At 39.5% G+C, this 13774-nt stretch overlaps 2 protein-coding genes across 4 annotated transcripts in view; both read right to left on the bottom strand.

Annotated features, from left to right (window-relative positions):
- Nucleotides 1–2555, bottom strand: part of atp9b (ATPase phospholipid transporting 9B) — a 64933-nt gene extending 62378 nt beyond the window's left edge. For 2 of the 3 annotated variants that reach the window (XM_072675363.1, XM_072675364.1), the window contains exon 1: nt 2475–2554. In XM_072675363.1, the coding sequence (XP_072531464.1) occupies nt 2475–2554 (80 nt within the window). Of the gene's footprint in view, nt 1–561; nt 644–2474 lie in introns of all 3 variants that reach the window. The other variant, XM_072675365.1, reaches the window with a different exon arrangement.
- Nucleotides 2556–4606: 2051 nt separating this feature from the next.
- sall3b (spalt-like transcription factor 3b) overlaps nt 4607–13774 on the bottom strand; it is an 11835-nt gene continuing 2667 nt past the window's right edge. Inside the window, exons 2-4 of the mRNA XM_072675362.1 lie at nt 9620–12580; nt 9132–9478; nt 4607–7839 (exon numbers count right to left, since the gene is read on the bottom strand). Of these exons, the coding sequence (XP_072531463.1) occupies nt 7444–7839; nt 9132–9478; nt 9620–12580 (3704 nt within the window). The 3' untranslated portion in view covers nt 4607–7443. The remainder of the gene's footprint in view (nt 7840–9131; nt 9479–9619; nt 12581–13774) is intronic.

The raw sequence follows: 13774 nt of genomic DNA, 5'->3' as shown, positions 1-13774 counted from the left end.
TTGCTAGTTTTTGCCTTTAAGACTAAACATGTGGCGTTTCTAACGTCTTCTTGAGTTTGCACTATTGCACTATTACAGTATCATGGCCTTGTTTACTGCTTACGGTGAATCCAGCATTGTTCCATGGCAATAAAGAATCCTGAATTATCTTGAATCCTGATGCTTTGGAGGTACGTTTTTCCCCCCACATCCAAGCTGTAATTGTAACATGGCTTAGTTGAACAAACAGTACAGTTCAACACGAATAATACTAGTTTGCGATCACGTACAATCAAGGCTTGAACAAGTTAAGACTGATACTTGTTAGTATTTTAGCAGTATAAGTATTTTAGTAAGCCGACTATGACTATTACAGCAGGGCAGATGTGAGACTAGAGATTAGTCCACAATCATATAAGGAACAATCCTAGCATTCCTGATCCCAATTCATAACGGCTAGCTAAAGGCCTACAGCTTAAGCTCCAGATGATCAGCATCAGACAGCTCTGCCTGTAGTGGTGCGCTAATGCTGGGGTTGGGAGGAGGAGGAGGAGAAGGACAGCAGACAAATAGGGAATGCACCTGGACCCAGGAGAACCTGTTCCTCTTTAAGGGGAGCACCTATCTTAGAACTGCAGCCACCAGTTCCACAAATACACGAGGCCTGCAAGCAGAAAAGTGGAGGGGTGAACACGAGAACGTGGTGAGAACCTGGTGCTACACAAAGGTCTCGAAGAACATTTTAATGCTGCACAAAAATGAGGGTGTTTGCATTGCTTAGCGCTAACATGCTATTTTCCCATAAAGTCAGGGGCTAGCATTTATCATCATCATCATCATCATAATCATCATACGCCCCCAATTGGACATTTACACTGCCTGCTGCATCCGCAAAGCAACCAGCATTGTGGATGACTCCACCCACCCTTCACACAGACTGTTCTCCCTCCTGCAATCAGGAAGAAGGTACCGCAGCATCCGGTACAACGCGACCAGACTCTGCAATAGCTTCTTCCCCCAAGCCATCAGATTTCTCAACTCAACTTCTGAACTGATGTTTTTTTCTGTTACATTCTCTCTCTCTCTCTCTCTCTCTCTCTCTCTCTCTCTCTCTCTCTCTGACAAAATGGGAAGCATTTTTGCACAAAGTATTTGCACTAATAACTTTACTACCTCACTGGACTCAATATTTATTGCACACTGCATAATTTGCACACTACCGGCAATTATTTATTATTCTCTGTCTGTACTGTGTTGTATTGTCTGTCCGCACTTGTACTGTGTTGCACTTGTGTTCTGTATGCACTATGTCTATGTTGCACCATGGTCCTGGAGGAACGTTGTTTCGTTTCACTGTGTACTCTGTATGTAGCTGAAATGACAATAAAACCCACTTGACTTGACTTGTTTAAGAGGCATTTGACAGGTATGGCCTAAACTAGAGGTCTGAGTCAAATGGTCAAGGCTGACCACTGTTTTTACGTGATGTTTTAACGCAATACCAACTTCTTAATCTGAGCATTTCCACATTTCCGTGCTACTTTCTCAACTAGTCAAGGGTCTTTTTTTTTAAAAACAGGACGTCTTATCAGCCCAAACGTGTGTGGACACCCCTTGTAACAAATGCATTCAGCTTCTTCATTCCATTGCTGACACAGATGTGCAAATGCACACACATACACAGCTTGTCTAGTCCCTATAGAGAAGAGAAGTACTGCCAATAGAATAGGACTCCATGAGCCAAGTGGCACCATGCTGCCTAATAATGCCAGGCGTGGGCTAGAGGGGTATAAAGCCCCCCCCCCCAGCATTGAGCTCTCTGGAACGACGGATGGAGGTGCTCCAGGCAACACTTTTGGGATGATGAGGTGGGGTGGTGGTCATCATCCAACATCCTGACCTCCCTAACGCTCCTGTCGCTGAATGCAGACACATCCTGTCAGCAGTGCTTGCTCCGAAAACCTTCTTCCTTGGACAGTAGAGACAGTTACACCAACAAAAGCAGGTTAAACTCTTTGTAGCATCATTGATTTCAAAAGGGACAGTAAACGAGCAGGTGTCCCAACACTTTTGTCCATAAATAAGCACTTTTGGGGGGGAAGCGTGGGGCTGTCAGGCGTCAGTACTGAAGTAACGGTGACTAACAGCTCATGTGACACTCCGTAAAGCAGCAGCAGCTGCTGTAAACATATGGCTAGCCTACACTGAATTCCCGAAAACGCTTGGTGTTTTACAGCAGATAAACATGACGTTAAACGTACAGAACATGTTTCGGGCCGTGTGGTTTTTAGCACACAACTACAGGCATTAGACAGACAAAGACAGCTGAAAGCAAGCGGACTGAGAAAGGCAGCTATAGCTAGCAACGACTCTAGCTACAGCTAAGCCTGCTAGCAGCAAGTACGCGGCGGCGAAGCCACATTTTACAGCGATTCCCACCAAGAACCGACCGTTTAAAAAATGTGTCCAAATGAAAACAGATAGGTTGATCTAACCTGCCAGGTCTGCCAGCATTGTAATAAGCGGCTCTCTTTGAATTCTTCCGCACTGGATTCAAAGGGATGCTGTCAGCCATCTTGGCTGCAATGTGTACGAATTGACGTCACGTGACGGCGTCGCTTCTGCCAGTGGAGACGGAGAGCAGCGCGTCCCGCTGTCAGCCATTCACCCCCTGAAGCAGCAGCGGAGGAACAAGATATTTGGAGACGTTCAAACCCGTTTTCTCACTTCATACATCGTTTCTTCAGGTTAACAATCCTGGTTTTATCTTAATAATTAATAATTAATTAATTAATAATTAATAATTAATTCAGTTTAAGAATACGTTTTTTGCCCAATAAATCATTCCTTCAGTAAAATAATCTCATTTAATAAATCGTTCCTTCAGTAAAATAATCTCATTTAATAAATCGTTCCTTCAGTAAAATAATCTCATTTAATAAATCGTTCCTTCAGTAAAATAATCTCATTTAATAAATCGTTCCTTCAGTTTTTAACAATCCGTTTTCTCATCTAATAAGTCATTCCTTCAGTTTAAAAAAGAATTTTCTCACTTAATAAATCGTTCATTAAGTTTAACAATCCATTTTTTATTATCTAATAAATTGTTTCTTCAGTTAAAAAGCTCTTTTTTCATCTAATAAGTCATTCCTTCAGTTTAACAATCTGTTTTTTTCCATCTAATAAGTAATTCCTTCAGTTTAACAATCCGTTTTCTCATCTAATAAATAATTCCTTCAGTTTAAAAATGAATTTTCTCACTTAATAAATCATTTATTTAGTTTAACAATCCGCCTTCTCGTCTAATAAATCATTCACTCTGTGTAATAATCAGTTTTCTCACTTAATAAATCGTTCATTAAGTTTAACAATCCATTTTTTCTTATCTGAAAAATTGTTTCTTCAGTTAAAAGGCTCTTTTTTCATTTAATAAATCGTTCCTTCAGTTTAACAATCTGTTTTCTCATCTAATAAGTCATTCCTTCAGTTTAGAAATGAATTTTCTCATTTAATAAATTGTTCCTTTAGTTTAACAATCCGTTTTGTCATTTAGTAAATCATTCCTTCAGTTTAACAATCATTTTTCTCACTTAATAAATATATATATTTTTTTAGTTTAACAATCCGTTTTTTTCTCATCTAATAAATTGTTTCTTTGGTTAAAAATCCCTTTTTTCATTTAAGAAATCGTTCCCTCAGTTTAACTATCCATTACCTCAATTTAATAAATTGTTCCCTCAGGTTAGAGAGGATGCTTTAGTTAAACTGTGAGAACACTTTTTTAATTCAGGGAACGATTTACTTAAGTTTCTAAATAGATTTCTAAAAAGATTCTAAATTTCTACCTTGATACTTTAGGGGATCCATAATACTGACTTAATAATTCAGAAGTTGTGTATATTTTAATATATATATATATATATATATATATATATATATATATATATATATATATAATACATAGTCTTGTAAATGACTGATACATTACAGAGTAATATGTATTCCTCTTTTTTTTTTAAATACACTTGTGCTTTATGTAGACAGATACATTGGGCATCTATGTTAGTCTAAAGCAAGCTACCATAGAGCTTAGAGCTTTGAATTTGATCTGTAGCTCGGGTATATATATGCTAATGCTCTTACTTCCAACTAACAAACAAGTGTTTAGTATTGTAGAAATAAACACTGCTGTAAAGTCAGTGCAAAATCCCAGATAATTTAGATATTTAGAAATCACACTTAATGTAAAAGTAAAATACTGTAGTAATAGGTAAAGTATCTATCTTTTTTAGGGCTCAACAATCTTCAAATAAAACCAAATCAAATTCAAATATGAATTAAAAGTAAAAAAAAAAGTAAAAAAATTAAGCTATTAACTTAGTGCTAACATGTTACTAACCCATGGAGGGGCTAGCGTTCATTAGCATTATCATAGAACTGAACTGAAGGTCTAGGAATAATGGTCACCATAGTTTCTACCATTTTTTCTGTGTATAAGAGCTGTTTGTTATCATCGGCAGACTTGACTGTCATCATTCAACTCAAAGAATCATATTTGTTTATTGACAATCAGAAATCTTTATTGAATGAGGCAACATTGTAGCAACCTAGAAATGAAACCAGTTGAGTCAGTAGATTTGTGATTTCACCTCATTGTGTAAAAATACTATAGATGCAGCAAAAACAGGAGCAGCTCCTTTTGAATCTTGTCACATTTCGCATCTGAATATAAAAATAGCGTCTCATTTCATGCAGAGGACACAGTTAAATACAGTTTCGTTGAAAAGCTTTCCCTTTGTTTTTTCCTACATGGATTAAAATCTATACAATATACTCTATGAGCATGAAATAGCATAATGATACTCAGCACTAAAACTGGCAAAGCAACTACAATCAGACAAATAAAAAATGAAGCAAAGTCTCTACAAATGATTCAGATTTGCACAACCCAATGTTCATTTTGTGTTAGAACTGTTGATAGAACCTTTTCCACAGGTACAGACAGGCAAAACATATATACACATTTAAAAGATCGTTAAGTCTGGCCCATGGTCACCTTAGCACCCTAGCTTTTATTTTTTTTGTTTGTTTGCTAAAACACTAGAAACTGGGGCTTTAATACGGACACAGTTTTCATTTATATATAATTATACAATATTACAGCAGATATTTATCAATGTTATTCATCAAAATAAACAGCAAGTGCATGGACCCATACACTACCATTGAAAAGTTTGGAATTCACTGTTTTTAAAATCAAATGCAATTTGTCATTTAAAACCATCTTGGTTGCAGATATATGAATAATCTACAATCTGATTATTCTATAATTCTTCTAATCTGATATTGCAATTCTTGTGCTACTTCATAATCAGTAGACAAATGCTAATATGCATTCAGAATATGGCTGTGGATGTTTCTAATGGCTCAGAAAGCTGTAAAGCATTACAAAGCCTCATACCTTCAAACTTTGCACTAAACAGATCATTAGAGTATGTGTCATATGTCATATTTGTCATTTAACAGCTTCTTGCTTTTCCCAAAATAATCAAAATATAAATTCAAACCTATAAAAATACCTTTTGCACTGACCACGTATGTTGTGTACATAAAACAGAAATACGGTTGATATGACAAGTGATTCCAAACTTCTGAAAGGTAGTATGTAGACTATATACTGTGGACTCTAAAAGGTGTATCTGTGTCTGTGGTGCAATGTATTGTTATGTTTGTTCCAACCACAGATTAGACTATACTGGGGAGAGTGGAAGTACAACCTTTAAACAGTACCTCTGTCACTGCCATGCTAAATATTTTTTACCATAGGTACCAAAGTGTATATGTGCTTATTCATGAAACAATGTCAAGTATTTTAAAGCACGGATTTCCTACTCTATTGTGAACCATATAGAAGATTAAAATGACTTACATTACTTTAACAAAGAAGTAAAATGATCTATGTTGTCCAAAATTACTTGGATATCACACATTAAAAATTCCACAAATGGTTGTTTGAGTGATGCTATAGAGGAACCATTTTTGGTTCCATAAAGAGCCATGTTTGTCATGGAGATGTGTGAGTGTAAAGGACTTTTAAAAGGCCAAAAATTGTCTCTTGATGTAAAAGTCACATCTCTATTACAAAAGTGGTTCTTCCGGGGCATCACTCAAAGAACCATTTGTAGTATCTTTGTTTTAGGGTGTTCTTTGTTGCCATTCTGTTGCCCCCAAAACATTAGACTCTATAAAAGAATTTACTCATGTATATTGTCAATGTCATTAAAAACCTTGTATCGTTAAAATTGTAATTTGACATAAGTTGGGTAAAAAATCAGGGAAAAATGTTTTATACAAAGTCATTTTGGAGCATTTCTATTGGTTCATTCATCAAAAACTTTTAACACAATGTAAAGAACAACAAAAATGAATATTCAAGGTTTTTGCATGATAGCAACGATATCATTTAGTTCATGATTGTAGTACTTTGTAGTGCCAGAGTTTGTTATTATAACTTACAATTATATGAAGCAAAGCAGGTTCTTGTATAATGAAATAAAGCATATCCTTGATTGATTTTTACTGACATCAGGAACATTCTGATCCTAACACTGTAAAATAACATCCCTGTGCATGATGTTCTTCAACATTCTCAGGAGAACTTACTGGGTGGAAAGCTGCCAGAATTGGTAATACTTGGTGACATAGTAGGTACTTAGTATGTACTTCCACTTAATTAGACATGAAGATATTCAAGTAGCTGCAACATGTTGTTTTATGATTGCTGATGTCTAGAGTAATTACAGTGGATCCACAGTAATCCCATATGGGTACGTTTGAGTGTCTTTATTTGATTGCTTGCCAATAACGCAAATAGAGAATATAGTCAAAGTACTTTTCTTCATGGTGATAGCTACTTGTTTTTGTGGGGGTAGTGCATTACTGCATTACTCAGCCAAACTCCTTCCTTCCACCAAAAAGGGCCTACAGTTTATTGTCGTAAAATCACATAGAATAGCTTTGAAGATAGAAGATTTGGACATAATGAACACAGCACTTTACTTTCAATGGTAACTAGAACAAAAACATACCGTGAGAATAATTTGATTTAGATTTTCATTCACATATAAAATCTACTAGCTTCCCTAAAATTGCCTTGGATACAAAGTTTAAATCAAAGGTACTTATATTTGCTTATAAGTTGTAGTCTGTGTTGCTGCTGGTAGCTTGGTTGTCCACTTTCCACTGTATTTTTTGTCTTTTAAGGGAAGTTCAATCAAATATGCCTTTCTCAAGAAAAGTAGCCATAACTAACCCGACCCTAGAAAAAGAAAAAGGGACACCGATCACCCTAAACATTCTAAACATCTGAAAAACATCAGTTCAAATTAAGGACATACTGTAGAGTCAGCTTTATTGTCCATGTATATCTTTGCATATGAGACTATTTCAATTCTGTCTTTGAAGTTAATTGATTCTGATCTCTTTATTGTCATCAATCAACATGGAAAAGTGCCGTCCAGTCCCAAGGTCTACGCTGGTTTTTCCCAGGGTCATGATTGGTGAGCTGTTGCCTGTGCTGGACTTGTCCATGGCCACAGTCATGGCAGGAAGCTGATGTACCCCACCGTTCTGAATGACAGAAATTTCATTGTTCTTCATGGCTAAGCCACTGCTAATGGCTGCAGCATATCGACTCCAGAAGTTCTGGTCCACGTTCATGGCCCGTGCCGCTAAGTCCTTCTGGAATACTTCATTGAATTTTAGAGCTTCACCACCCAGGAGAGCCAGGGGGTTTTCCACAGACAGTCGCCTGCCTCTGCGGGCAGGAGTGTTATTCCACATGTGGGTGCCCATGTGCACCTACAACGCGACAAGAAAGAACGACATGATGAGACATTGTACAGTTCCTTACACTTACGAAAAACAGCATACACAACCCCTTAAAGGGTCTATGGCCCACCGGTGGGCTGAAAGTGTTATTACAAGTTTCCAAATTATCAAAGAATAGCCCCACCAGTTTGTACAGAAGTCCTTTGGGACTAAATGTGGCCCATTTTTTAGATTATAAGTATACTTTTAGGTGTACTTTAAGTGTAGGAGTAGTAAACATTAAGTACACAACTAGTTTACTTGTAAGTTTTATTTTGTACAGTACTAAGTAAACTCCTATTTTTAAAGGTCCTAGTTTTAAAGGTTAAGAAAAAGTATAGTAAAGTTAGTGCCATCTGGCCAGATATGATAATGGTGAAATGAGTTACTGTTGGGACAGTTGACTAATTGAACATTATACCTTTGCCATTTAGCGAATCATGAGTCAAATCTAAAGTCCAGTGTTGAAGCCAATGAGTTGCATATTACTAAAAAGACTTCCCCTCTTGGTTTCTGATTTGATGTTTTGTGATGATGTAAAAAATACTATGTGCAATACCCCCCACACACACATACATTTGTACAATTAAGAGTCATTTGCAATAACTTGTAAATAATATTGTTATTGCTTTTTTAATTCTTATTTATATTGCGTATATAGTGTAAATTATTTATCTACTTTTTTGTAACTGAGTGTCTTGCAATCCCTTTCTGCTGTGACACTGAGAATTTCCCCACTGTGGGACTAATAAAGGATTATCTTAAACCACAAGCCAAGTATACTACAACATTGTGTATATGGATAGAATACTTGGATAGTCATGCTTTTTAACCCCTTAACACTCCAAGGTTTATTATTCCGTAACTACAAGGACCTCTGTGCAAACTGGTGGGGCTATTCCTTTTCAGCCTGCTGGGGGACCACTGGCCATTAAAGTGTTTAAAGTAACATTTTTAAGTAGTTTTAAGTAGTTAAAGTATATCTAGAGCGAAAGCTTCAGTATATATGGACCAAATATACTTTCTGATATACATGGCAGTACAGTTTAGGTATACTTTTGGTTAGTATATGTATATGTATTTGTATATGTAACAGGTACAGAATTAACCTTTATTTTATTTTGTTCAAACCAGTCTAGGGATTTTACGTTGGAACACAATGGGAATGTCAAATTACTGCATCTGCTCAGAGCAAGCTGATCAATTTCTATTCCATTCCTTCTTCACCATTCCTAGGAGAACAAGTGCTTCATTATGAGTTTTGAGAATGCATGCTAACATACCTTGAGGTTGCCCTTTGTTGTGAAAGCTCGGCCACAAATAGAGCAAGCGAAAGGTTTTTCACCAGTGTGCGTGCGTTCGTGGATCTGTAGGGCACTTGCTGAAGAGAAGTTCTTTCCGCATACGTTACAGTTGTGCTGTTTAGGAGTTCGTCGAGGTGGTGGCGTTCCAAGCAGTGAAGTCATGCCTGGGTTGGCTGCTTCAGAAGGGGACGATGAAGACTGAATGGACCCAAATGGAGGAAAAGGCCCTTCTTTCACTGGGTATGGCCTACCTAAGCCTTCTATCTCCATTTTAACGGAGGCTCGAATGTTGTTCATATCCAAGTCAGGAGACCTCTGGGTTGTTCCTAAGAAAGCAGAGATGAGCCTTAGGCATATACTGGGTCATGATGAAGTAAAACTTTTGAATGAAATTTCATTTCATTGTATTCAAAGATCTTTTGTACAGATATGCATTAAACAAAGCCAAAATAATAAGACCATCTTACCATGCTCTTTGCTGAGACACTGCACATTGTATGCAATCTCTTTCTTGACTGACGACTTGATCTGATCAAGGACTGCTCCATTCATCCCATTTGAGCCTGGGGTATCTAACAGTTCACATTTTATTGTAGCAGCCTTCTCTTGGTTGTGCAAAAAGTTGTTGAGTGAACCCTGGCCATCATAATGGCCCTCAGGCTGACATTTTGTTGGAGTGAGAGGTCTGTGAATGAAGCTGTCTGATTCTGACATGAGAGGACTCTGAATCTCAAAATCTCCAATGGAAGGAGAGCCACTAGCTGGATGATCATTGTCCAAAAGGCCACCCATTACTGACTTGTGTCCAGTTAAATGGCTAGCTCTTAATTCACCAGCTGATGTTTTGAATTCAGTCACAACGGGAGGTAGTGGTGACAGTGGTGATGAACTGTCTGAAAAAGAGTTAAGGGGGTTTTCACCGTTCTCCATAATGTCCCCCTCCTCGTCACATGAAATATCATCAAGGCCATCGTCCTCGTCATTCATGTGGTCGAAGCTCTTCTCGTCGAAGGGCATGTCATTTTCATTTTCCCGCAAGGTGTCTGTTGGCAGGGTTTGGAGGTTATTGGGAATCTGGCCACCCATGTGCATGCGAATGTGCTGCTGTAACACAACGGCATTGGTGAACTTCTTCTGACAAATTGGACAGGAGTGTTGGACCTGAAGGGGAGGCTTTGCACGGTGGACACCAAAATGAGTCTTCAGGTTCCCCTTTGTGGTGAAAGCACGACCGCAAACCTTACATTTAAAGGGCCTCTCCCCAGTGTGGATTCGATAGTGCATCTTCAATGCACTTTGACAGCTGAGCACACGGTGGCAGATCACACACTGATTAGGGTCCATCATGTTTTTGTCAATGTTCTCTACAAGCTGCTGGAGCTTCGATGTCTCTGATGTCTGCATGGAGTCTAGGACTCTGCCAAATGGAAACCTGGTTTTAATTTGGTCCCTGATCAGGGGAGAAGAGGATTTCATCGCTGAGGGTGCCACATCAGTGGGCTCTGGTGAACTTCCTCTTGTAGGTATTCCTGTGGCCATAGATGTTGGAGGAGTGTTGTGATTTACAGTGTTTAAGAGCTGTGAGTTCTCTGCATCTCTGGTCGCAGTGTTTGTGGGCAAGTGAAATTCCTCTGCTTTAGAAACTGGCGTTGTTCTCCCTTCCATGTTTGACTGGGGCGATTCAGTTATTTTAAGCATGCTTGATAAGTTGTCAGACTGCATAGGCGGTTCACAACCAGTAGTATTCGGAGACAGGCGTGAACTTTCATTTCTTGTTGAGGAGGGCCTTTGTGGAGAACTTCCTGAGAGTGCTTTACTAAAAGAATCTGCAAAGTTTTCCACACTTGTTACTGATGGGGGCAACTGCAGGCCCACTGTAGCAGGTAGCGTTGGTAGCACAGGTTTACTGTCTAACCATGTAGACCCAGGTTTCTCTGGAGCAAAAGACATTCCGTAGGGAATACCCGAGCTGGTCGGAATATTATCGAGATATTCTGGCACTGGGTATGGATTCATCTGAACATGAGGGTATTTGTCCTTGTGCCTTTGGAAGTGAACTTTCAGATTTCCCTTGGTGGAAAACCGGTTGCCACATATGTTGCATTTAAAGGGCCTCTCACCTGTGTGAGAGCGCAGGTGGATCTGTAAGGCACTGTCACTGCCAAACACCTTGGCACAGAACCTACATTTGTGCTTGAAGAAAGGGTCCTCAGAACTGGGCTTGGTGTCAAATATAGAGCCGCTGGGCATTTTGCCCTTGCGATGCTTTATCATAGCAGCGAGTGGGTCTAGTGCATTGGTAGTGGCTGCAATGCTGGCAAGTGGATTGGGGAAGATGACACCACTAGGAGGGCTTTGAGGTAGCAATGGAAGGTTGGCAGAGGGATTGAGGACACTGCTCTGGCATACTGAGAGTGGGCCAGAAGAGTTCAGAGGTTGGATGTGACTAGCATTGGAGAGAGCACCATTGCTGGAGGGCAACAGTGAAGATGCCCCAGTGTAAGTGGACAGCGAAGGATTTGGGTTTGCTAAGGAAACTGGGGTACCATTGTTTCCTTTTGTACCAGACTGTTCATTGTGTGGCTGCGAAGTCAGAAACGCAGGACCTTCAAGTATGCATGTCTGGGACACAGAAGCTTGACCATTCACAGTGGAAGGCATGACTCCAGATAATGGAAGTACAGGAGGAGGGGCCATGCCCTGGAAATGGTAAGTGGAAGAGACGGGGTGTGGACCTTTGGAGGCTGGGTTTAATGCAGCTTGTGTAGGGTGCCGATTCATCACAGCAACCTGACTGCGAATCTGCTCGATGAGTTGCAACTGGTGGACCTGCTGGCGCTGTAAAGCCATCAGCTGCTCCAGAATCATGGGTATTGCCACTGAGCTCACCTTACTTCCAGATCCATCACCTTGGATGTTCTGGGAAAACTGGGCAACTGCCACCCTGGTGCTATGGAGGATCTCCAAGGTTACATTTGTGCTGGGAATGTCATAGTTGGTGCTTAACGATGATAAAGTGTGTGGAGGGGTGGTGCTCTCACTGGAATCTAGCGGAGGAGGGCTAAGGTCCGATGTTTTATCCACAGGTTCATTAGTATCCATGGGCTCGTCGGCTTCTGCCACATATTTCCCCTCAGGAACGCCAAGGTTTTCTTGTCCCTTCTCAGCTGATTCAAATTCCTGGTCCACGTTCTCCATTTCAGCTGGGTCGCTTAAAAAGGATTCTGGAGGAGAATCCTGAGGAGCGAGAAATTCTTCGTCTTCCTTCACGATCAGCACAGGGGGCTCCTCTGTACACTTTCTTTGGTGCTCCAGCAGCTCTGACCACTTGAAGAATTCAGCACAGCACTTCTCACAGACATGAGTCTCCTCACTCCCACTGCGGCTCTCACTACCACTGTCGTCGTCGCCATCTCTTTTCAAGAGCGCTGTTGAGAAGAATCACAGAGAGAAAGGAATGTAAATGTAAATTCCAGAGCTGGCCGATTCTTCACAGCTTTCCTCGTTGAGTGAACAGTGAAGATAAAGCCAATCAATTGTGCCACTTTACCAATTACAGGGACTTTCCCTCTGTGTTGTCATGCACCCAAGATCCAGCTGATAAGTTTCTCTGCCCAATCCATCAAATTGCATGGCCTAGTTATTGAAGCTTCCTGAAGCCTAATGAAATTCCATAGGCACTATTGATTTCCAATGTTTATAAACAATTCAATCCTGCAATCCTGTCTGCCCAGAGCCAGTTGAGTCTTTGACTGACTAATCTCAATTCTTCATTGTCATTAAACACTCTCATGTCCGGGAACATTTGAAAAACTACGTCTACGCTTCCTAACGTTGCTGAACTAGAAATATAGATTCCCTCCTTCACAATTTATTTACTCAAAATGAGAATATGCCTTGAAATGTCTTGAAATGCCCCTTTTGGCTGTTGAAAAAAGTGCTTTTTCAAATCTAAATAATGTAGTTATTTATCAGATTAAGATTGACAATAAAATGAAGGTTACTATTAAGTACTATTAAGCTGTTAACATAAATACATAACAAAAAAGTTCATTTTTTCTAAATGTTTAACCCATATTCACAATTCTTTTAATAATTTAATGGTTAATAGTTTGGATTAAAAACAGGGCCTCAATCTAGAAATAATTCCACTGGGAAATGAATTAGGACTGTGAAAAGCACATTAAGACTATTCAGAAGTGTCATAAAGTAAAAAAATAATAATTAAAAAAAAAAAATGTCATCCACAACAACATACACCCAGAATACAGTGATCCATTTTACCCAGATTTGATCATTATACAGATTACAGATTAGGTTGCATTGTGTCATTTGTCTGGTTTAAATGTGGCATTCATAATTACATCAGCCTACAAAAGATTCAGTGGCAGGCCATCTAATTACCTGCTTCGATTTTGCAACTTGGCACTGTCAAAAAATAGAGAGCCAGAGAGAGAGAGAGAGAGAGAGAGAGAGAGAGAGAGAGAGAGAGAGAGAGCCAGAGAGAGAGAGCCAGAGAGAGAGAGAGAGAGAGAGAGAGAGAGAGAGAGCCAGAGAGAGAGAGAGACAGAGACAGAGAGAGAGAGAGCCAGAGAGAGAGAGCCAGAGAGAGAGAGAGAGAG

Source organism: Salminus brasiliensis, chromosome 3 (genome assembly GCF_030463535.1).
Source record: "Salminus brasiliensis chromosome 3, fSalBra1.hap2, whole genome shotgun sequence".
NCBI classification, from domain to species: domain Eukaryota; kingdom Metazoa; phylum Chordata; class Actinopteri; order Characiformes; family Bryconidae; genus Salminus; species Salminus brasiliensis.
The sequence above is the reverse complement of the archived record's forward strand: the minus strand, read 5'-3'. Positions and strand labels throughout refer to the sequence as shown.